The sequence below is a fragment of the Carcharhinus amblyrhynchos genome, chromosome 17 (assembly GCF_965287045.1).
Source record: "Carcharhinus amblyrhynchos chromosome 17, sCarAmb.v2.hapA, whole genome shotgun sequence".
NCBI classification, from domain to species: Eukaryota; Metazoa; Chordata; class Chondrichthyes; order Carcharhiniformes; family Carcharhinidae; genus Carcharhinus; species Carcharhinus amblyrhynchos.
Genome location: NC_137340.1, coordinates 6,501,778 through 6,527,224, shown reverse-complemented (window position 1 = coordinate 6,527,224; position 25,447 = coordinate 6,501,778). Strand labels below are relative to the sequence as shown.

General features: G+C 40.6%; 1 protein-coding gene across 2 annotated transcripts in view; it reads left to right on the top strand.

Annotated features, from left to right (window-relative positions):
• The window catches only part of cabcoco1 (ciliary associated calcium binding coiled-coil 1), a 66,223-nt gene that overhangs the window by 2,998 nt on the left and 37,778 nt on the right, over positions 1-25,447 (top strand). For both annotated transcript variants that reach the window (XR_013888822.1, XM_080205244.1), the window contains exons 2-4: positions 7,890-7,996; positions 18,080-18,249; positions 20,759-20,903. Coding sequence is in view for 1 of the 2 variants with exons in the window: in XM_080205244.1 (XP_080061370.1) it covers positions 7,890-7,996; positions 18,080-18,249; positions 20,759-20,903 (422 nt within the window). In the remaining variant the exon portion in view is untranslated. The remainder of the gene's footprint in view (positions 1-7,889; positions 7,997-18,079; positions 18,250-20,758; positions 20,904-25,447) is intronic.

Here is a 25,447-nt window from a genome sequence, read left to right as displayed (position 1 = left end):
GGGTAGAGGGAGGGGGGGGGTGAGAGGGGGGTGAGGGGGGAGGGGAGAGGGAAGGGGGGGTGGGGGGGAGAGGTGGGGGGAGAGGGGAAGGGGGGGTGGGGGGAGAGGGAAGGGGACGCGGGGGGGGGAGGGGGCGGGGGCGGGGGAGGGGGCGGGGACGCGGAGGGAGGGAGGGGGGGGCAGGGATGCGGGGGACACGGGAGGGAGGGGGGCGGGGATGCGGGGCGCGGGAGGGGAGGGACGGAGGGTGCGGGGGACGGGGGAGGGGCAACGCTTAGAAGACATGGCCTTCATGCATAACCCCAGCCGGTATGGGAATTGACCCTGTGCTGTTGGCATTGCTGTGCATCAGTAACCAGCTGTCCAGCTAACAGAAACAGAAAATTTCAGCAGGTCTGATAGCATCTGTGGAGAGGGAATCGAGCCAATGTTTTAATTCTGGATGTATAAATATTACTTCAAAATAAGGAGCGATTAGAGGAATTGTATACCTCCAGGGACTTTATCCAGTTGGACTTCCTCATCAATCAGGCTGTTACTATCTATGTTGTTAAATCAACTTGGCGTGTGAACAATTGCCAACTGGTTCTTTTTCAGAAACTACAAAATAATTTAACAGCCTGACACATCCTCACACCACTCCACCCCCATATTCTTTTTATCTCGTTGCTGTATTCCTCTTGAAAGAATCTTGTACAAAATTTTCTGTCTCAGGAGTTGTGATTTTTCTAATGAGTGCAAAAGAAAACGTCAATGACCAGTTTATGTTTGCTCATTTACAGTTTTACACACAAATGCAGATCTGAATGAGTATTTTCTACGTAATACGTCAACAAGTGGGCAAAAGGGGAGGAAATTGAGGTTAGAGTATTGGGCTCTTGGAAACTGCACAAGTGACCTCTGACTACTTTTGAAATAGAATCTACAGTGAAAAAGGCCTTTTGGCTCATCCTAATCCTCCTGACATTAAGGGCGAATTTAGCATGGTAATCAACCTAACCTGCACATCTTTGGAGGAAACCAGAGCACCTGGAGGAAACCCGCACAGACACAGGGAGAGTGTGCAAGCTCCACACAGACAATGACCCGAGGCCGGAATTGAACCCGGGTCTCTGGCGTTGTGAGGCAGCAGTGCTAACCACTGTGATATTGTGCCGCTCTAATGTCTAATTATAGAAAACAGCTGATATCAGAGTCTGTTTTCTATCATTAGAAATTTAAAGTCAGTACAGGGACTACCTAAATGTTCCTTTTTAGCAAGAAATACTTTTACAAATTTGTCATTGCTATAGGAAACAACGCACCGGCAGTGCATACCAGAAATTTGGACTTGGTCACAATTTTATCAGTGAGTTTTAATTGACAGAAAATTATGGGCAATATACACCTGAATTGACAACATGAGCTGATGGGAGTGAGACACCAGAAAATTAGCTCTAAATGTAATTACTTTGAGTCATTATCTGATGCTAGTAGTTCATTCATTTCTGACATTCTTACCGCTGACGTCCAATCACAGACTTCTCATTATTGCAAATGATTGCCTCACTGTCGGGAAACTTAACAAATGGGAATTGTGATATCTGAGTGCTTTTAGTAATTGAAGACCAGAAATAGTTGTTGGCAATATCAGCAGCCAGCAGAATGAGTTCATACATTTATTTGTTTTTCTAATACCATCATTAGCAGAGCAGACCAAGAAATATTAAGCAAACATATTAATAAGTGCAATGACAAAACCTCTCCCTCGATATCAACAAAACAGAAGATTGGCATCAACTTCAGGAAGCATAGTGGAGAACATGCCCCTGTCTACATCACTGGGGATGAAGGAGAGAGGGTTGAGAGCTTCAAGTTTTTAGGTATCCAGATCACCAACAAAAAGAATGCTTTCTATGGTGCATCTGTAAAAGTTTGTGAGTGTTGTTGCGGACATGCCAAATTTCCTTAGTCTTCTGAGAAGGTAGAGGCGTTGGTGGCTTTCTTAACTATAGTGTTAGCATAGTGGAACCAGGACAGGTTGTATAGCGTATATCAGTATTATAACTTCAATGTCTGTATCTCAAGTTTTGTACTGGTGAAAAGCTTTGTGTAGCACGCAAGAAACAATATATTTCCCTGTATGCTAATACATGTGACAATAATAAATCAAATAAGTATTTATTCACTAACAGCAGTTCCTGTGCCAATACATTTTACAAACTGCATTGAAAGATTCGTCTGAGCCTGATAATGCACTTCCTTCTACCTTCTCAGACGACTAAAGGAAATAGGCACGCCAGCTACGATGCTCACAAACTTTTACAGATGTACCATAGAAAGCATTCTTTCTGGCTGTATCACTGCTTGGTATGGCTGCTGCTCTGTCCAAGACCACAAGAAACTGCAAAAGGTCATGAATGAAGCCCAGTTCATCACTCAAACCAGCATCCTATGTCTACGCTTCCTACTACTTTGGAAAAGCAACCAGTATAATCAAGGACCCCACGCGTCCTGGACATACTCTCTTCCACCATCTCCCGTCGGGAAAACAATACAAGTCTGAGGGCACTTCCAAACAACTTAAGAACAGCTTCTTCCCTGCTGCCATCGGACTTACCTTGTTTTATCATAAGAATGGACTTACCTTGCATTAAGTTGATCTTTCGCTACATCCTAGCTATGACTGTAAAACTACATTCTGCACTCTGTCCTTTCCTTCTCTGAGCGTTATGCTTTGTATAGCGCACGAGAAACGATATATTTCCCTGTATGCTAATACGTGTGACAGTAATAAATCAAATAAGTATTTATTCACTAACAGCAGTTCCTGTGCCAATACGTTTTACAAACTGCATTGAAAGATTTGTCTGAGCCTGATAATGCACTGGGCAAGTACTTTTCACCAGTACAAAACTCAAGATACAGACATTGAAGTTACAATACTGATGTGCGCTATTCTGACTGGTAAATAAAACTTTGGTTCAGTTTTTGTTTAATAAATTGAGGCAGAAATGTCTCTGGAACAAAAGTTTGTAACCGCTCTCTTCAGTAATTGGGTGTTTTAATAAGGGGACCAGCCCTTGCTGGACATATTTGGGAGATGTAATCACACAACTTTATACCTTCAGTTGCCTCTTCCTCAGACTCATGCCCAGTCACCCAACAAGTCAATCATCACAGAACCCCATCTTCTCCGAGCTTTTTGATGTGCCTCGGTTTTGATTTTGGAAAAGCTGGTCGCTGAATGGATGGAAGGCAGAAGAGATTGAAAGACAAAAGGATAGTGCCGGACAGAAACAGTCACTGATGAGACAAGTAAAGAACAAAAGATGAGCCCAGAAGAGTTGTAAATGGCAGCAGCAGAATTGTTTTGAACAGCTACTTGACAAAAACAAAAATTAAACACCACCAGATGAAAGCAAGGCAGAAGTTCTGATCTCAAATTGTTTTATACACTGTTGAGTCTGAGAAGTGCCGAATTATAAGATGCGATGCTGTTCCTCAAACTTGTGTTGAGCATTGAATAGTGTAGGTGTCTGAGGTCAGATCATAGTGGGGAGGAGGATTAAAATAATAGGCAACTGGAAGCTTAGGATCACTGTTCTAGATTGAAGAGATGTATTCTGCAAAGCTGGCACCCAATCTTCCTTGGTCTCCCCAGTGTACTGGAGAATGCATTCTAAGCAGCAAATACATTATTCTAACCTGAAGGAAATACAGGTAAATTGCTGTTTCACCTAGAAGAATTGTTTGGGGCCTTGGATAATGAAAAGTGAGAAAATAAAAGGGCAAGTAATGCATCTGCAATTGTATGAGAGAGTGCCTTGGAAAAAACAAGGAGTGTTGGATGTGCCAATTGTGGAGTGTACCAAGGTATCACAGAGAGAAGGAACAGTCCCTTCAGAATGCTGAAAAGGGAGGGAAGAGGAATATCTGTTCACTGGTGGCATCACAATGGAGTAGGGGAGATATGGTGGAGGATGGTCAAATGAATGAGTCGGCTACAGGGGTGCAAGATGAGGACAAAGAGAACCCAATTAAGGATAAGCAGAAATGTGGGAAATATAGCCATCAGTGTGAACCATGATTGGGGGGGAGAAGGGGGATCATTGGTTGAGGGAAAAAAGACGTATTGGAAGCACTGGTATGGAAATTGATATTGTCAGTGTGACAAAGCTCAAGAAACTGTGTTAATGGAATGGAGTCCTTATGAGAAGCAGGATGTGAAGAAGTTGTTGTGAATTTAATAGTGGGAATCAGTAGGCTTATAGTGATTATTAGATTGCAGCCTATCTTCAGAAATAGAGACAGAAAAGCCAAGTAAAGAAGAAAAGAGCTAGAGAAGTCCAGAGAAAGATGGAAATAGTTGATGAAATTTTCCAATTTGGGCATCAGTGTAGTCATTATTGTACTGGAAAAAGTGGTATGGAGGGGACCTGAGTAGAACTGGTAGAAGAAATGTTCTGCATATCCCACAAGAAGGCAAACGTGGGTAGGATGGTTTCCCATGGCAATATCTTTTATTTGGTAGAAGTGGAATAAAAGGAAACATTTGTTCAATGTGACAGCAAGCTCAGCAGAGGAGGGTGGTGGTGAATTGAGACTGTTTGGGCCTCTGTTTAAGGAAGAAGCGTAAACCTCTCAGACCATTCAAGCTAAAAGGAGCAGCCCAGTTTGTGGATCTTGGGAAGAAGATAGAAGTGCGCAGTCCATGGTTGAGGAATTATGAGATTGGAGTATATGGAAGATCTCCATAGGAAATGAGTCAGTGATATGCTTGGAAACAATGGCTTCATGTTTGATTGTGTTATATGCTTGGTTTTAGTTATTTATCACTGATTAGGCCCAGCTGAAGTATTGTGTGCCATTCTGGGTTTTATCCTTACCCAGACCTTGGAAAGGGTGTAGAGGAGGTTTCCTGGAATGGTAGCTAAGGAGAAACTATTTGCAGTGGTGATAGGATTGGTAATCAGAATGCACAAATTCATAGCGATTATCAACAGAACTTTTCACCAAAAGAGGAGACATTTTTATCCATTGTGCAATGATCTGGAAAGCATTGAATGAAAGGGTGGTGGATACAGGTCAAATAATAACTTCCAAAGTCAGCTGGATAAATTCATAAAGGGGACAAATTGACACGGATATGTGAAAGGAGAGGGAAGTGAGGCTAATTGGATTGCTCATTCAAAGAGCTGGCACAGGTATGACAGTCAAATGACTTCCTTCTGTGCTGTCATATACTCTGATTCATCCACTTGCAGCATTTCAGAGATGGAGCTGTAAGCTTATCAGCCAAACCTCTAGGAGTTATCCATGTAGTGACATAATAGTGCTCAAATCCAAATGCTCTGAAGTAGGCCAGAAGCCAATCAACAAACAACTGAAGGAAAAGAGTATTATAGATTAGTTTAAGTACCAGTAATTCAGGTAAAAAAAAACTCATGCTAGACTTTCCTCCCCTATCTTTTGTTCCTTTCCCTTATTCCACCTGCACATCCCCTTTCCTGCCTCCTCTTTCACACTCCTCTTCCCCCTTCCCTCCTCACAAGATCCCTGTTTCTCCCCTCTTTTTCTCCTCCCCTCCTCTTTCTTAACTTTCAGTATAACTTCCATAGAATCCCTACAATGCAAAAAGTGGCCATTTGACCCATTGAGTCTGCATTAACCAAGAAGAGCCCTTTTTTTTACATCCTTTACAAACAATCCTAATGACATTTCATCTCAATATATTTTACTTAATTTATTCCCTAAAGTGTTGTAATATTTATTGGAATAAGCAACCATTACTTTCATTTTTGTAAAGAGCCCCAGTGACTATGCAAATATGGAAATTATTCCAGTAATATTGTGAATTATTTTTATTGAGAAACTTTACTCCAACTGGCTAATTATCACGTGATTCTGTGTATGTGTCCTTGTGTCCTTGTCAGCCACTTTATTCCACCACACTGGAAAATAGTATTGAACTGAGCTGACCTTAATTTTCAATCACTGCAGTAAACTGGGTGCTCATTTTTATGTAACAGCTGTAGCATACTAGCTCAGTATACATTGAATTCAGAGCTGGAAATAATGATTTCAAAACTTATTTTTGTGACGTTAATAAAGTCAGGGCATACGCATAAAATAATTTACCATTCATTGTTACTAAATTCTTTTTTCCACTTGAATAATTCTGTTCTTCAAATATACCTTCCTAACCAGAAACTGCTTCTTCTCAGTTGTTCATGCAGCAAACAAGAATTTATCTTTGCATCTCCAATCTTGTGTACCCACTGCAGTGGAAATGTGATTGTTGCATTTTACAAATTTGCCAGTCATAACAGGAATTGTATGGACTCCACTATTTTGATAAGAACTAACAATATAATTTACATGTACTTTCACACGCAAGTGCAATAATTTATGGTTATTTTGCAGCAGTAGCAACGGGGAGACAACAGTGTAATGAATTACTTAGAAAATGACTAGAACATGGACAAGATGGGTTGAATGGCCTCCTGCTTGATAAACAGCTATGATTCGATCTAGATGTATCATCTAGGAAGTATTTGACTGAATCTTAGGCCTATGTTAGCTGGGCCGGTAGTAATGGTTCATAGAACCATAGAATCCCTACAGTGCAGGAGGAGGCCATTCAGCCCATCAAGTCTGCACTGACCACGACCTCACCTGGGCCCTATTCCTGTAACCCCCATATATTTATTCTGCTAATCCTCTGATACTAGGGTCAGTTTAGCATAGCCAATCAACCTAACCCACACATCTTTGGACTGTGGGAGGAAACCAAACACCCACAGGAAACCCATGCAGAGTAGGGGAGAATGTGCAAACATCACAGAATTGAACCCAGGTCCCTGTTAGCATTGCTGTGAGGCAGCAATGCTAACCACTGTGCCACCACGCCACCCACACAGTTGTGTTGGGATTCTATAATTAGCCTTCATAACTCTTAGCTAGGAGGGAAATCATACTGGCTGTGTTTGATTACTAGCTAGTGACCCTTGCCTGAAGGTGAAAACAGCACTAAACTCAACCACCATGGCCTAATGATCAAATAACTAGCTGTCATTCTCAGCATCAACTTACACTTAAAGAATTGCCAGTGGGATCTTGCACAGTACTGTTTTCATGCGAGGAAAGGTAAGGGAAAAGTTATAAAAATAAATAATGTGAAATAATGTATTTGACATGATTTGAGAATACTTTGTTTTTGGCACAGATAAATCATTGCCAGAATTTTATGTTGCTTGGGTGGCTGTGTGAAATTGTGGGAGAAGACTTTGGGACATCATGCAATATTTTGGTTGGCAGGCAGGTGTGAGGGTGGGAAGTATTCCTGTTAACAATCAAGCAATTTGATCCATTAAAGGGCCAATTGGATGCAATTTTACACAGCCTGTCTGTTTTTATGGTTGGTCTGCAGGCTGATTGGCCAGGCCACCTTTATGTTTTATCTGCAACCTTGATCCAGGGTGGGCTGAAATCAAATTTATGAATGTGTGTGGGCCTTGTGCATGATCGTGCTACCGAGACACTTGTTGCATAGATTTGACGTTGCTAACCGTAAAAGATTTTTTTTATGGGTCAGCAGCTACCTGAGTCAGCTCTGCAGTGGCTATCCTCCTGACAGACCACTTTAAAAACGCCAGCCCACACCCTCATTTTCTTGGCACCTGCACTCTTCCTGCCCATCCTGGTAGCGCTCAGCCTTTCACGCTGGATGGGCGTTAATTGACCAGCCCACATGAAATTGTGCTCTGGGGCCCACTGCAGCCAGGAAAGTGTTTTGCATCTGCTTCCAAACCCACTGAGTCCACGTACCTAATGGGTGAAAGATTCAGGTCCACGTTGTATTAGATGATTATGGGTGAATGCAAATTATACTGTTGTTTACTCTGCAGGTTGAAAAAGTCAATGTGAAAGAAAGAGAAAATCCACTGGCCTGGAAATTTATTTCCTTTTCTCAACTATCTGAACTCTTACAACTAACAGTGGATGAAGTTCAAAAGTAAGTACTAAATCCATTAAGGATTGACTTGGAAACTTTATCATGTTGAACTTTCATGCAAAACTACATCTAGTTGGAAAATACTATCCACAAATAAATTGCGTTTTGAGGATTTTGGATACTGTACCTTACAGAGTTACAGAATTCTTACAGTGCAGCCCATCGTGTCAGCACCAGCTCTCCAAATGAGCACAATGAATTAGTGCCATTCCCCTGCCTTTTCCCCACACCCTGCTACATTGTTTCTATACAAATAATCATCTAATGCCCTCTTGAATGTTTCGATTGAACTTGCCTCCACCACACTTCCAAGCAGTTATTCCAGACCACTCCTTGTGTGACAAGGTTTTTCTTGCATCACATTTGCTTCTTTTGCAAATTACTTTAAATCTGTGCCCTCTCATTCTTGAGCTTTTTACGAGCAGAAACTGTTGCTCCCTATCTACTTGATCCAAACCTCTCATGATTTTGAACATTTCTATTAAATGTTTTCTTCCTCTTCTCTCCAAGGAGCATAGTCCCAACCTCTCTAATCTATCCTCATAACTGAAGTTTCTCATTCCTGAAACCATTCTTGTAAACTCCTTCTGCACTCTTTTCAATGCATTCACATTCTTCCTATAGTGAAGTGCTCAAAACTGTGCACAATACTCCAGCTGAGCTCTAACTAGTGTATTGTATAAGTTTAGCAAAATCCTCTTGCTCTTGCACTCTCTGCCCCTATTTATGAAGGTCAGGATACAATATGCTTTATTAACTGCTCTCTCCACTCGTCCTGCCACCTTCAGTAATGTACTTATTTCCCCAGTATTGTCGTCCAGCTCTCCTTGGTTCCACAACCATATGATAACACAATTGAGCCTTTAGTCTGGTCCTTTTGCCTATAAGTATGGTGTTTGTAAAAATTTAACATAGTAACTTAAAGAATATCACAGCTACAGAGATTCAGAAATAGGTGCAGCCAAGTGGGCTTTCACAAAATTATAAACTCGGCTGTTTTGGTGATCAGTGTGGTAACAATCTTTCCACCAACACTTAAAGCATGAATAATATCCTAAATGTAAATGCTAGTCATATATTTATATTTATATAGTATATAGTTGTATATTTATCGCTGAATATATTTAAGTCACGGGTAGATAGGTTTCTGATAGACAAGGGAATTAAGGGTTATGGGGAGAAAGCAGGAAAGTGGAACTGATCCACTTCAGATCAGCCATGATCTTATTGAGTGGCGGGGCAGGCTCGAAGAGCTACATGGCCTACTCCTCCTTTTTCTTATGTTCTTTATGTAGTTAACTCAGACTGTGGTGCTTAAAAACTCGGATGGCGTGGGTTCAATCCCCATACCAACTAAGGTGGTTCTTAGGGTTTACCTCTTCTCCTTGCTCCATTGTGAAATCATGGCATCATTGATCCATGATCAACAACCCTCTGATCATGAGGCCACTACATGAAGAGACAGAATACCTTAAATCCTGAATTTGCAAACTGGACTTCATAAAATAATCCAAGGAGGGCTGTTATATATCAGCTGATTGCCTCTCTATCAACATATTTACATATTCATTATCTTACATTATTCCCATTGGTCTATATTATTTGGGGGGCAAAGTTTTTGCTACAAGTTTAGTACTATTTTCTATTTGGGACTAGAGATGCACTCACGGGAAATGGAAGGTTAAGGGAAGCGAGTAAGAGGTGTCAAGAATTATGAAAGGGTAATTAGTGAAAGATGTTTTCTTCTAATTAATAGATAGGAGACATCAAGTCCATAGTAAAATTGGAAGCATAAAATGAGCGGTTCAATTTTCTTTCATGCACAATATTATTAGAATATAAAATTTATGTGTTACCAGGAAGATCTTGAAGCCAATTCAGTCACAATATTTCATCAGAAATTAGATAAAGGGAAATTTGAATAAAAAATAAACAAGGTCAGGCAAACCTGGTCCATTGAGCCTAGTTTTTAAAAAATCTATTTGTTAGTGTCACAAGTAGCTTACATTAACACTGCAATGAAGTTACTGTGAGCCTATCATACTGTGACATGTGTACTATTAAATCCCATGATATTCTTTGGCACCATGTGGTTTCAAAATATCAGTTCCAGAAAGTTGTTCACTGGAGTACCAGTGAAACAGAGTTGAAAGTTTCTGAACAGTGGTTTTGTTTGCCAGCTGTTCATTTGCCAGTTTCATCTCAGATCATATTGGAATTGCTGTTCTTTTTTTCAGTTACTAAGCTAATTAAGTCCATAAAATTGCTATCTAAAATTATGATGAACGAATACATTTCAGATAGAGATAGCTTTGTAGGTAGAGAGGAGTGGGTGGGGAACCCAGAAATCCCAGGGCCCCATTGTTTCTGTGAATTTCACAGCAGAACCTTATTATCTTTATTTTATGCTGTTTACCACCCAACCACAGATCAGCGAAATGTGTTGAGGGTCATGTTTGACAATTTTAAATTTCTAATCCTTCCTCCAGTTCTCTCATCCATTATGGGGGGGGGCGGTGTGGGTTATAATTCACCTAGTCCCCTTCCTCAGCTAAATACTTACTAGTACAGAATACCCTGACAAGAGATGAGGAGCATGTGGGGGACCGATGTCTGAGGATTTCCCAAAAAGTGAAACTACCTTTTTTCATGTTTTGTTCATTTTTTTGCATTTCTTCACAACAACATATCCTAGGGTAAAGTAAAATTAAAATCACCTGCACAAAGGAAAAGCCCCTAGAATTGGAGAAACAATACGAGAGGAAACAGTACAGCGAGATTAAATTTTAACTCCATGTTGGGACCCCTCTCATTTTATATATAAGGTGTTTAGAGTGAAAAGTTTAACCATTGGCTTTAATGTGAAAAATTTAATCAAGAAATATTCTAAAATCATATTTTTTTAAAAAATTCTTTGGAATATAAATTACTTTCCAGATGATCTGTCCTTGTAGTTTCTAGAATAAGGAACTGTTCCAGGAAGCCAGCTGGAGCTTTGAATGATTTCACTTGTGGTTTTGTCATATGGCAGTGTTTATATTATTTTTTTCAATTTGAGTTGAGGTAATTATACTATTGGATACATTATAACAGCAGTTGTTCAGAATATACGCATATATCTATTCCAAAAAAGTAATTTGTACCATGCAAAAGTAAACTTCAATCATTTACTTCTTAATTATGAGCTACATTGAAATGTATTTGAGATTGTTCTTTGGTTTTTCTTTAACTTGATTTGATGTCAAAATCTCTATTGCAACTTTGTTGAAGTCTACAGAGCTATATCAAATGTCTGACCCTCAACATTTTGTGTAAAATATCGCGGTGTAAATTAAAAACTGAAATATAAAAGGGCAATAAGTATGTGCCATAAAAGTGAAATACCATGTCTGTAACATTACCATCCTGCCTCTGTCCTCTAAGTCAATCACTGTCCTGCTCACAGTTATTGTACTTCCAAGTTTTGCATCATTTGCAAATTTTGAATTTTTCTCTCCACACCAAAGTCTAATCATTAATGTATGTGAAGGAAAGCTGTGGCCATAGTACCAACCCTTGGGGAAATTCAAGTTATACTTTCCACTCATCTGCAAAGCAGCTCTTTACCAGTACACTCTGTTTTCTTACTCGGCAAAATTCATATCCATGCTGCTTTTAGTATGGGCTGTAACTTTTCTGACAAGCCTATGTGGCACTTCATCAAACAACTTTGGGAAGTCTGTATACACCAAGTCTCTTGAACGTCATCAAACAATCATGTTAGATAAATGTAATTTTCCTTTAATAAATCTGTGTTGGCTTTCCTTAATTAATCCACATTGTCCAACTGACTGTTAATTTTGTTTCTAAAAGCTTGCCCGCCAAAGTTAAACTAATTGCTGGATTTATCCTTGCACCCTTTTTTGAACAAGGAGATGACATTCACAATTCTTCAGTCCTCTGGAACCAATCATCTACCCAAGTAGAATTGGAAGATTATGGCCATTGCCACTTAAATTTTTGTCTTTGCTTCCCACAGTGCCCTGAGAGGCATCCCATCTGGTCTTGGTGATTTATCAACATAAGGTATAGACAATCTTTCTGATACTTCGTCATCATCAATTTTTAGGCACATCTAGCATCTCAGCTTTCAAAATGTCTTCCTTAGCATTCTCCTCCTTGGTAAAGACAGATGCAAAATATTCATTTAGTACCTCAATCATGCCCTCTGCTTCCGTTGTAGGTATCTTTTTTGGTCACTTAGCCCGACCCTTCCTCTTACCACCCGTTTACTACTTAAATGCCAATAGATGAATATTTTTTCCCTTTTATGTTAGCTGCATTCTGTTCTCATAATCTCTTTTTGCCCCTTTTATTTCCGTATTCATTTCCCCTCTGAATTTTCTGTATGTAGCTTAATTCTCAGTTTTATTAGCAACCATATCAACCAATCATACGCACCCTTTTTCTGTTTCATCTTACTGTCTATCTCTTATCATCCATAAGTTCTGACTTTGTGCAATGCACCTTTCCCTTTTGTACCCAAGCCACCACCTCTTTATAGCAGCCCATGATTCTATTAAAAAGATTACAAAGCACAAAGTGCTTTATCTCTTATGCTTTGTGGGTATTGGTAATGTCAATTCTTCTATATTCAAATCATTTTATATGTACTAGTGCTAGAATTTTCAATTACAATTTGACTAAATTTAGTTGTTGCTTATGGAAGTTGTTTTTATTTCTGGTTTCGTATGTCATTTTTCTTACCTCTGAATTAGAAAGTTATGAATTCAGAAACAAAAACAGAAAATGCTGGAAAATCTCAGTAAGTCTGACAACATTTGTGGGGAGAGAATAGAATCAATGTTTTCTAAGAACATAAGAAATAGGAGCAGGAGTAGGCCATCTAGTCCTTCGAGCCTGCCTTGCCATTCAATAAGATCATGGCTGATCTGAAAGTAGATCAGTTCCAGTTACCCGCCTGCTCCCCATAACCCTTAACTCCCTTATCGGTCAGAAACCTATCTACTTGTTACTTAAACATATTCAACGAGGTAGCTTCCACCGCTTCAACGGGCAGAGAATTCCAGAAATTCACTACCCTCTGAGAGAAGAAGTTCCTCCTCAACTCTGTTCTAAACTGACCACACCCCCCCCCCCCCCCCCCGCCCCCCACCACTTGTTTTGAGGCTGTGCCCTCTAGTTCTGGTTTCCTTTCTAAGTGGAAAGAATCTCTCTATCTCTACCCTGTCTAGCCCCTTCATTATCTTGTATGTCTCTATAAGATCACCCCTCAGCCTTCTGAACTCCAACGAGTACAGGCCCAATCTACTCAATCTCTCCTCATAAGCTAACCCCCTCATCGCCGGTATCAGCCTGGTGAACCTTCTCCGTACTCCTCCAAGGCCAATATATCCTTTTGCAAATAAGGGGACCAAAGTTGCACACAGTACTCTAGTTGCGGCCTCACCAGTACCCTGTACAGTTACAGCAAGATCTCCCTGCTTTTATACTCCATCCCCTTTGCGATAAAGTCCAACATTCCATTTGCCTTCTTGATCGCCTGCTGCACCTGCAGACTGAGTTCTTGCGATCCATGTACAAGGACCCCCAGGTCCCTCTGCACAGTAGCATGTTGTAATTTTTCACCGTTTAAATAATAGTCCAGTATTTTGCTTTTAGAATAGAATCATAGAAACCTTACAGTACAGAAAGAGGCCATTTGGCCCATCACGTCCACATCAACCACAATCCCACCCAGGCTCTACCCCCATATCCCTACACATTTACCTGCTAATCCCTCTAACCTACACATCTCAGAATACTAGGGGGCAATTTTAGCATGGCCAATCAACCCAATCCACACATCTTTAGACTGTGGGAGGAAACTGGAGCACCCAGAGGAAACCAACACAGACACAAGGAGAATGTGCAAACTCCACACAGACAGTGACCCAAGCCAGGAATCGAACCCAGGTCCCTGGAGCTGTGAAGCAGCAGTGCTAACCACTGTGCTACCGTGGCACCCAGTTTTATATCAGTTATGAATTCAGGCCTCAGTCTGAAGATTTAGATTCATACTGACCAAAGAGGTGGATGGGGGTAAGGCAGTGGACGTGGTGTATATGGATTTTAGTAAGGCGTTTGATAAGGTTCACCATGGTAGGCTTCTGCAGAAAATGCAGATGTATGGGATTGGGGGTGATCTAGGGAATTGGATCAGGAATTGGCTAGCAGATAGGAGACAGAGGGTGGTGGTTGATGGTAAATATTCATCATGGAGTTCGGTTTCGAGTGGTGTGCCTCAGGGATCTGTTTTGGGGCCACTGCTGTTTGTAATTTTTATTAATGATCTGGATGAGGGTATAGTTGGGTGGATTAGTAAGTTTGCTGATGACACCAAAGTCGGAGGTGTGGTAGATAGTGATGAAGGGTATCATAGTTTGCAGGAAGACTTAGACAGGTTGCAGAGCTGGGCCGAGAGGTGGTGGATGGAGTTTAATGCGGAGAAGTGTGAGGTAATTCACTTTGGTAGGAATAACAGATGTGTTGAGTATAGGGCTAACGGGAGGACTTTGAATAGTGTGGATGAGCAGAGGGATCTAGGTGTATGTGTACATAGATCCCTGAAAATTGGGAGTCAAGTAGATAAGGTTGTTAAGAAGGCATACGGTGTCTTGGCGTTTATTGGTAGGGGGATTGAATTTAGGAGTCGCAGCGTCATGTTGCAACTGTACACAACTCTGGTGCGGCCGCACTTGGAGTACTGTGTGCAGTTCTGGTCCCCACATTACAGGAAGGATGTGGAGGCTTTGGAGAGGGTGCAGAGGAGGTTTACCAGGATGTTGCCTGGTATGGAGGGGAGGTCCTATGAGGAGAGGCTGAGGGATTTGGGGTTGTTTTCGCTGGAAAGAAGGCGGCTAAGAGGGGATCTTATTGAAACATATAAGATGATTAGAGGTTTAGATAGGGTGGATAGTAATAGCCTTTTTCCTCTGATGGAGAAATCTAGCACGAGGGGCATGGCTTTAAATTAAGGGGTGGTAGTTATAGGACGGATGTCAGGGGTAGGTTCTTTACCCAGAGGGTGGTGAGGGAATGGAATGCCCTGCCTGCTGCAGTTGTAAATGCGCCTAGTTTGGGGGCGTTTAAGAGATCCGTGGATAGGTTTATGGACGAGAAGGGATTGGTTTAGGTTAGTGGGTCATTGTTTTGTAACTGGTCGGCACAACATCGTGGGCCGAAGGGCCTGTTCTGCGCTGTAATGTTCTATGTTCTATGTTCTACTCCTAAAAGAGTATCTGTTGTCCAAGGTACTGTTTTTCGGAAAAGGGGTTGGACCAACGCCTCATCTGCTCTCGAAATGTAAAGGTTCCATAACACGTTTTGAAGAAAAGCAAGGGAGTTCCCCCACAACAGGTTATAAAGGAAAACAGAAAATTCCTGGAATGCTTAGTAGGTCAGACAGCATCTGCGGAGAGAAACAGGATGTCACGATGACAATAAAGGTCACAGGGAACCATAAATAGATCTAACCATGGGCTTCATGGAGTACAAGCTGCCTTATTGAAAAACCAGAGTGAGCCAACGGGAAACAGCCTGTGGGGGTTTTTAAGCCTTTAACTTTATCCAGACCGGGTTGTAGATCCCGAGGTGAAGACTAGATGGCCTACTCCTGCTCCTATTTCTTATGTTCTTAGGCTCATCTAGACTCAAAACATTGATTCTATTCTCTCCCCACAAATGTTGTCAGACTTACTGAGATTTTCCAGCATTTTCTGTTTTTGTTTCTGAATTCATAACTTTCTAAGGTGAGCAGCCTTTTCATTTGGTGCACGATAATGGGAAACTGACATTTGGCTGAATTACTACTTCCTCTATCATTTACTCTGGACAACCTTTGAACATCAAGAATTTCTCCTGAAAGAGTGGTTGGGGTGTGGAATGGACTGCCTGTTGTGATAGCGGACTTTAGGAACTTTCAAGCAGTTATTGGATAGACACATGGAGCACACCAGAATGATAGAGAGTGGGATAGCTTGATCTTGGTTTCGGACAAAGCTCGGCATAACATCAAGGGCTGAAGGGCCTGTACTGTTCGATGTTTCTATGTTAAGAAAAAGCCATATTGCCTGTTCGGAAACGTGAGCCCTGTGACATCAGTGGGGAAGACTGGGCCCAATACACAGAATACATACTTTACTTTTTACATGCTAACAACATTGAAGGAGACAAAAAGTGAAAAGTGATATTGCTAACAAGATGCAGGGCATCAACTTTCATTGTGTTATGGTTCAGGTTAAAAATCCAAATGTTTTATGAAGCCTGTCTGAATCATAAGTTTTGCATCTTGAATTTGGCTAGAATAGGCATGAGATGTTTCACCTTGGGTATGATTCAAGTGACCCACTAGGGAGCTTTTATCAAACAAAGTTAATTTATGAATACAGCTAACATGTATAGTAAGAAAATTAGCAAGAACTTTTTATCAATTACAAAGAATCATGATAATGTATAACCCTAAACAAAGAATTCTACAATGTTCCAATCAAACCAATCGCATAGACAAAAGACCTTTTTTATAGGTTCAACACAGTATAAACTAAGGCTCACATGATACTGGGATCAAGGCTGTTAGTTGAATTCTGCATCATATGCTCTTGAGACTCAGAACAGACAAGACAATTTCCCAAAACACCAGAGGGCCTCTGATCCAGCCTCCAACAATAGCAGATTTTCACCCTTTAGGAAAACAAGATCTTGTTTTCAGCTAACTAACAGAATTTTCAAAACAACAGGGAGAGAGGGAAAACACTTCTTTTTGCTTGCTGTCCCTTCTAAAACTAAGAATTGAAACTGAAGATGAAATCCCTGTCACCTGACCTATCCACAAAGTTTTCTTTTCTTCTACCAACAATGACATCACCTGAGGCTGTGAGCATGAATTTAAAAAACTCTTAAAGGTACACTTAAAGGTACATGTGACATAATATGATGAGAAGTCTGACCGACTCTGATTCAAGTGAATTAGTAGACCTTGTAAAAAAAAACTGCTATGATCCAAAACTCTGTGATTCTATAACAAATTGCTTCAACATGACCGGAAGAACCCATGGGGAACTTGTCACTAAGTTCTTGGCTAGGTTGCAGAAATTAGCTGAATTCTGCAAATTTAGACAAGCTGCCTTACTAAGCCAGCAGAGGCTCGTCCAACGGGAAGTAACCAGCAGAGGCTTTTAAGCCTGTGACTTTACCAGGATTGGGGTTGTAAATCCCGAGGGTGAAGACTACCTGACTGTAAGCCACAGGAATGGCCTTTTCCTTTGGCTCACAATAAAGAGTGTTGGTAATGGGAAACTGACAATTACCGTGCAGGGTTAAAATTTTGGGGCAATGACCTTTCAGCAGCTCATCACCCTGAAATGTTAACTCTTTAGAGGTGCTGCTTGAACTGCTAAGTATATACTGCACTTCCTGCTTTTATTTCAGATTTACAACATCTGCAGTGATTTGCTTTAGCACAAAATAGATTACCTGCTCATTTACCTCATTGGGAGGTCCTTGCTGAACTTAAATTGGCTGCCTTGTTTTCCTACAATAGTGACTACATTTCAAAAGTACTTGACTAACTGTAAAATACTTTGGGATTATCTGAAGTTATGGAAGACACTAAATAAATGTACCTTCTTCAAAAACAGAAAATGCTGGAAAATCTCAGCAGAGTCCAACAAAGCTCTGATGAAGGGTCATCCAAACTCAAAACGTTGGCTCTATCCTCTCTCCACAGATGCTATCAGACCTGAGATTTTCTAGCATTTTCTGTTTTTTGTTTCAGATTCCAGCATCCGCTGTGTTTTTCTTTAACTTGCACCTTCTTTTTGCTTTTGTTCTTTACTTTTACCCAAATCAAAAACATAATAATGTCTTGTTTTTACCCAACAAAGGCCTTCATCTGAACAAATATATTACACCATTATTCAGTGTTATTCAATTGTGCTGAATTCCGATTAATTGTATTTTAAAATGTACGTTACTTGTGAAATTGTTTCCCGTCGAATGTTATTTCAACGTGTTGTAACTTCTCTATTTGTCTATTCGTTTAAGACCATTGGCAGAAATTCTACAGTTCAAATCCTACCAGAGTTGCCTGAAAGAAGGCATCGTCTTAGATTATTATGTTTCTGGATTTTGGTGGTCAAAAGAGCAGAATTTTACAATGCTGCAAAAATCTACCTTCATGACTCTATTAAAAATTATTTTGGAGAACATCAGTGGTAAGTGTGATTTAAATTGATGCATGATCAGTGAGGAGGGAGTAAAGCAATTCAGCAGAAACTTGTTCTCATCAAATTAGAACATGTGCCACTGTCAGCCTACCTTAGTTAATAGATACCATTATATTTCATTATGGTTAATTGTGTGTGAAATGCTTTGAATCATTTCTGAGAGATATAATAAGAAAACTGGTTAAATACAAGTCTTTCTTTCCATGAAAAAAGTAAATGTAAATCCCTGCCCTCCTGCAACAGCACTGAGTGTTGCACCTGGAACATTTATTTTTCCTTTTCTCAGCTTGATTTGCCAATAATGCCGAAATCCATGGATTTTCACAGAAAATGCATCTGGAAATAAATCTCCTCTATATTTAGTCCGATAAAATTTAAAGTTATTTAACAAAAGTTATTTTACAGAAGTGGTTCCATTTTGATTATGCTTTTTGCTGCAGTGAAGAGGAGGTTTTTTTTGTGGAATCCGTATGTTTAAGCAAAATTGCTCCATCTGTTGGTGATCAGTCAGATCTGAACATGCCCCGTCTTGAGGTTACTTCTTCACTTCCACAGTGACAGGAGGAAATAAATTGAGTTGAGGGACGAAAAACGGATTTGAGGTTGTAGCGTCGAAAGGGGTGGGCTGCTGTCTGGAAAAGAGTGGCTAAGGACAGGGCGAGGCCAGATCTGAGAGTTATTCATCTGCAGTATTTTGCTCTTGTCTCAGTTGTGTAGGTTAGGATTTGAGAATGTTGGAGACCAGGATTATTTAGTGGGATTATGGGCTGATGCTTGAAAGAACTTTTTGTGATAGCTAGGCTTTGGGTGAGGGGCTTAGATTCAGAAGTACTAGCAAAATGGAGCGAGGGAAAGAAATCTGATGCAAGCACTTGAGTTCACTAGGCTCTCTCGATCTGTCAGAGGGGCACAGAGTTACTCAGACATTCAGAACACTGAGGATAAAGCTTTGTTTGCAGTTCACTTAAATAACATTCTCGTCTCTGCGTACGTGTAATAGAAAATATTAAAATACAGTCATGCACCACCAAAAGCAATCAACCTCTCTCCTGTCTTCCATTTATCTCTCTTTCCATTTGTGGTTATCTCCGTCACCCTTCCTTCACTTCTGTGTCACTTTGCACTTCCTCTCTCTGCTCCTGATTGTCTCAATGTGTGCTCGCTCATTCTCAGCCACTTCTGTCATATTCTCACTCACCCCATCATTGTGTGTGTCATGGAATCACTTACACCTGAGAGGCAGACCTAGATTTTGTTCAACTCTGGAGTGAGACTTGAACCCACAGTCTTCTCATTCAGAGGCAAGGGAGCTACTCCTAGGCTGACACCTTCAAGGTTAGGAAGGAATTTGACAAAATTAGCTCTCATAAATTGTTTTCAATGTTGAAGGGCTCTTATACCAGGAATTAAGATAAAATAGGGAATTTAGGTGTAAGAAGCAAAATTAGGGACAGTTTCCTCCACCCAAAAGATAATGGAATTGTGGAACAAAGGTCATTGAAGTAGATGTGTAAATGGATTCAAATGGCAATTAGATGTGTTCTGGAGCTATTGAGTGTTATGCTGAGAAGATGAGTCAGTTTGGTGTTGTGGGCCACACAGTGTCTCTATTAGGAAACAACTGCAAGTGCAGTCAGGACCTTGGCATTATCTGAAAAATGCCAACTCCAACAGTGCAGTACTCCTTCAGTAGAACATTGATGTGTCAGCCTAGATATTGTTGAAGTCTTGAATGTTGTTTGAATCCATGACCTGCTGACTCCAAATGACAGCACCCGAGAATTGTTAAATAGTGACACTCGTTTCCTTTATCACCTGAATCTTCTTTCTGTTACTTTTTGCAAAGTCCTTGACTCATTGCTGGTGTAGCATTTCACAGTCATTTTGTGGCCTCTGGTACCTTACCCAAGTGGCCATTAAGAACCTCAACAATTGATGTCCAGTTGTTGGTCTGTGGACACTTTAGAGCCAAGTTCAAGTCTGACTTCATACACACACATGTGCATTCTAACAGGCTCATGGAATAGGGATTAGGAGCAGGGTCCCTGTCCAACCTCTCCCTTCTCTAAATGGTGTCGAAGCCCATTATAATACCCTTGCTAGTGACATGCCCAAGACCAATTGGGAATAAAACCTAGGAACATCTCATATGTGTGACTCAACTACTGATGTGATTCTCAACAGGGAGAGATGATGCCAATTCTTTTAAGTGGATTTCACCTTCTCAGATTTAACTGTAAGAAAATAACAATTCAAATAGAGTAGTTGGTTAAGACGAGTGGAAAGATAATGATCAAGCTAATCTTACTGTGTTATGATTCAATTAATACAAGTTTGATGCCACATTTATAAAAGGCAACATCTTTAATTTGATGGTTGATAAATCAGGCTTTTAAAAATTGTTTATTACAGTCAGCTTAATGTGTCGTCATTATGTATGAAATAGAATATCTTGTAAATCAATCGGTCGCTCACTCAATGCTGTGCTTTATTGCAGAGAAACACTTGCCGTTGCTGGATAATTTAAAAGAACTCAAGAAAATCATGGCTGATGTTGTTCAGACAAGTTTAGAAAAGAATGAAAGCGGAGAATTCTTCACTGTCGACCAAGCCAAGGCCATTATTAGTTACATGAAGATCAGGTACCAGTTCTCTATCTTCCTCAGTGTCAGTAGCGCCCTAGTTGTAACTGTTCAGCCACAGTGAGAGGCTTTTCTTCAAGATCAATGTCATTTACTCTTTCATACTCAGGGGTGTTTTGAATTTTCCTTAGTATAAATTGGAGTAAGACTGAAAAAGATGAACTCCTCCTTGACTTCCTCAACTTCCTTAGTCTTCTTGTGAACCAACTAAACTTGAAATACCTTGGCATGTCTTAAAGCAAATGTCATTTAGAGGGAATAGCTTTTGTAGTTACTATGGTCTTTTATGATGTCATCACAACAGATGTCATCACATTGTAACCTAGGTGAAATATGAAATCTTGAGAACCAGTCCAATCCTACAAGTAGGAAATAATAATGAAATATAAAATGCAGCATCATTCTTCCTCCATCCATGCTGCCAAGTCATTTGCTAGAATTTTACCACCTCGCCTGCCCGAGACTCGTAAGATCTCACCTGAGACCAATGGAGAATGCTGTTCTGCAAGCCTCACCTGCCCCGTTTCTGAGACGGATGAGGTGGTAAAATTCCAGCCGTTGTCTTCTGTTGAGTTTCTCTTGCCGTCTCTCTCTGTGGCACTCATTCTTTGTGTCACTGATTTCTTTCTCCATCCTCAATTCTCTCTTTCTTTTCCCTCCCTCATCTCTCATTCACTTAAATAATAACGATAATAGAAACATTATATATATATATAAATGCTTCGTGTACTCGCAATGATATTCAACTTAAGAAATTTACCTTTCACATTAATGCATATGAGTAATCAAAGCCACTGCAAAATTCCTTCAAATAATCAGAGACATCAACTTGTCATGAAACCTTGTTGATAACGGCGGGGCGAAAAGATCTGGTTGCCTGCAAGCTGTGCGCTGTCTCCTGCCATCACAAAACACACCATGGTGAGGGAGGGAAATCCCAAACATTGACTTTTGAGGAGATTTGAATTGAGATCTTCAAAATAATGAAGGGATTTGATTTGATCTAATAAGTATATTGTTTAAGATGGGGGGGTTGGTTAAAGATGACCAAGGGACCTGGTTTGCGTTACTTAAACACAGAACTAATTGGCGAGATCTTTTTTATCGCAGAGTTGTTGATTTTTTGGAACAAGTTGCCGGCATTAAAGTTGTTTGTTTATTAATGTCACAAGTAGGCCTACATTAACACTACAATGAAGTCATTGTGAAAATCCCCTAGGGTTAAGAAGGGTGCTGGATCTGTTCATTACCATGGCTGATGCACTTTGTGAAAATGGAGTATTGGTCAATGTGTCTCTGGGCCACTGTGACAACTTAGATCCCTCGGAGGATCAGGAAAAAATTTCATAATTTTGTTTCCCCTCCCTTAAGCTAGAATTTTTTATCAAATCTTTTCTTTTGCCTATTCACATGATTACTTGGGCTAATGGGAGTGAAATGAAGGCAGAGTGGAGGGAGAGGTGGAAGGTTATGGTGGACATGTTGTCAGGTTGCACCATGAATGTACAAGACAAGATCAATGGAAACATGGTCTCTTATCCTGTCCCTCATTTTCACATGTTCTGAGATATCTCTTGTATTCCCTTCATCATAATGTTTGACAGAAGTGCACAAGCTCTTATTTACTAACTTAGCAGGACTTATCTGGTATGTCACTGTAATATTTATTCAACGTTTAGGCAGGAAACTTGTGCTTGATATAGTACATAAAAGAATAAAGGGCTTGGAATCAGTTGGCGGAAGGTGCACTGTAAAGAGAATTTCCTTTATGGGTTCAAGAGAAGACGAGATTCATGAGCCTACACGAAAAGCTGGAGCACAGTCATTATCCAGCTATGAAATAGTTTTGCAAAACTGATTAAAATGTTGAGTGCAATAGTCTACACTTACAGAAGATATGTTTTAACAACTTTAGTGCCTAAGATGCCTGGTACTCTCAGAATGCCTGAAATAGGACAGTATTGGTAATTGACAAAAGAACCAGAGGCAAGATGAGATTTGTTTAGGCAATGAATTGTTCTGATTTGGAATGTAATATTTGAAAAGGAGGATGGAAGCAACTTCAGTCATAACTCTCAAAAGGAAATTGAGTATTGTTACAATCCTTGGCCAGACCCTGGGGGACATGGGCGAGATCCAGTTAAAGACCCATAAAGTTTCGTTTGAAGTAGATAAAGACTAGACACCTGTTTTTGGAAGTAAGTCACAGATTCTGTGAGTTCTGAATAAACAAAAATAAACTTTACTGTACAAGGTCAGAAAGATAAAACAATTTACAATATGTATCTTGCACCCTTAACATTCAGGATAAGTATGAGGCGCATGTGAGTTAACAGATGAACTGTGGTCAAATACACAGACTACAGAGTAAATGACAGATGCAACCAAGACAAAGTCCATGGATTTTTCAAGAATCTGTCTGTATGTCAATAAAAACCAAGTCAAACAATCTTGTTGAAAATCTGTCTTACAATGGATTCCTAGCTTCACCTTTGAAGATATCTCCTTGGAGCTCTGCACAAAGTTTTCTCCCACTAGAATGCCCTCAATGACTACTCACCTCCCAGGGTTTCAATCTCATCTCCCCTAGATTCCTGATTCGGCACTTCAAACCTTCTTACTGGTGTAATCCCAATTCTTTGCTATAGAACTGAGCTGGCATTGTCCCCAAGTTGCTCCAAAGTCCTGTCTCCTGGCTGTTTCCAACTATATATGACTTCCATCCTCTGAGTGAGCCTGCTCTGGTTGCCTGGGGCATGCCACGGAGCCTGCTATGGTTGTCTGGGCCGCGCCCTGCAGCCCGTCCCCTTTTGCCCGGGACACACCCCAATTTCCTGTTTTATTTTGGTTAAGCCACGTTTAGACTTTTCTGGAAGACGATGTCATACACTATCTAAATTTTCTAATCACTGTATTGGCAAATTTTGCAAATGGGGATTTGATTGGAGAAGCTTCTAACTCTGCTTCATTGTATCGAAATTCTTCTTTTCCTTTTTTCATAACCAAAAGTACAGTAGCTGGTTTGACCAGCTTCCCAGTCGTAGCAAGGCTTTAGCATATTTATATGGCATACACTTTGGCACATACTTCTAAACAGGGTACAAATCACATCATTTACTGCACTGAGTTTTCTTTTAACATAGTATCGGCCACTAAGTTTAGCCTTCAGTGGCTCACCCAACAAAGATAATACCAATACCTTATCCCAGGTGGAAAAGATCGAGCTTTTGCTCTGTTATCCACTTGGCCTTTCGTCTTTCATTGGAAAATCTTAAGATGCTATCAAGCTATAGCACATGCTTTTGACAGCTTCTCTCTAAAGTTGGACACAATCAAAAACCATGATTTGTTCTTTCCAGGCAGTGATTCTTTCTTTGATGAATTTAAGTGGGCCCCACACTTTGTGCCCAGAGACTAACTAGAAAGGACTAAATCCTGTGGATTTGTTGGATGCGCCTCTGATAGCGAGTAACAAAATGAAACTCCCTTATCCCAATCTTCAACATGTTGTATACAATAGACCCTGATCATGTTTTTAGGGTTTGATGGAATCTCTCCAAAGCCTATTGGGTCTGGGGGTTATAAGCAGGTGAATTAACCTGTTTAATTCCCAAACTATGCATTGCCTCCTTGAATATGTTCAACATAAAGTTTGATCCTTCAGATTGAATCTCTTGGGCAACCCATATCTGGTAGAGAAACAAATCAACCCGTCAATTACCAAAAAGAAATTGCTGGAAAATCTCAGCAGGTCTGGCAGCACCTGTAAGGGGAAGATGACCCTTTTTCAATGCTAAAAGGGAGATATTTATACTGCCGGGAATGAAAGATGAGCCATAGCCACAAAAACAAGGCGAAAGGCTGCTAATGGCAGTCCATAGAAAGAATAAAAGGTGTGAATGACCAAACGGCCAAGAAGCTGAAATCAGAGGGTAAGCTGTGACAGATGAAGGTGTGGGGGGGAGGTGGATGGATGGGAGAGAGGGAAAATTGAGAAAAGGGGGGAGGGGAAACAAAGGGGAATAAAATAGGGGGAAGAGAAGGGGGAAAAGAAATAAGAAAAGGCAATAAAGAAGTAAGAGGTGGAGAACGGTTACAAAATCAAATGAAATGAAAACAGAGGGGACGAGGTGGGGTAGAGTTAATCATCCGAAGCTGTTGAATTAGATGTTGAGATTGGAAGGCTGTAATGTGCTGGGAGATGAGGTGCTGTTCTTCCAGTTTGCATTGAGCTTCACTGGAACATTGCAGCAAGCCAAGGACAAACATGTGGGTGTGGGAGCAGGATCGTGTGTTAAAATGGCAAGCAACCGGAAGGTCAGGGTCCTGATTGTGCACAGACCTTCACAGTGATTTTCTTCAAGGTGATTGCCTCTGGGAATCTGGTGGATAAATCCATGATAATTGAAAGATATTGATGCCCAGTTTTAGTCTTGTGTAGAACCATACTAAATGGTTCATCAAAAGCAGATATTGGGATCAATGGCATAGGTCTAATTGGCAGCTAGGGCTTCCCAACTAGCTGACAGGTCTTACAGTATTCC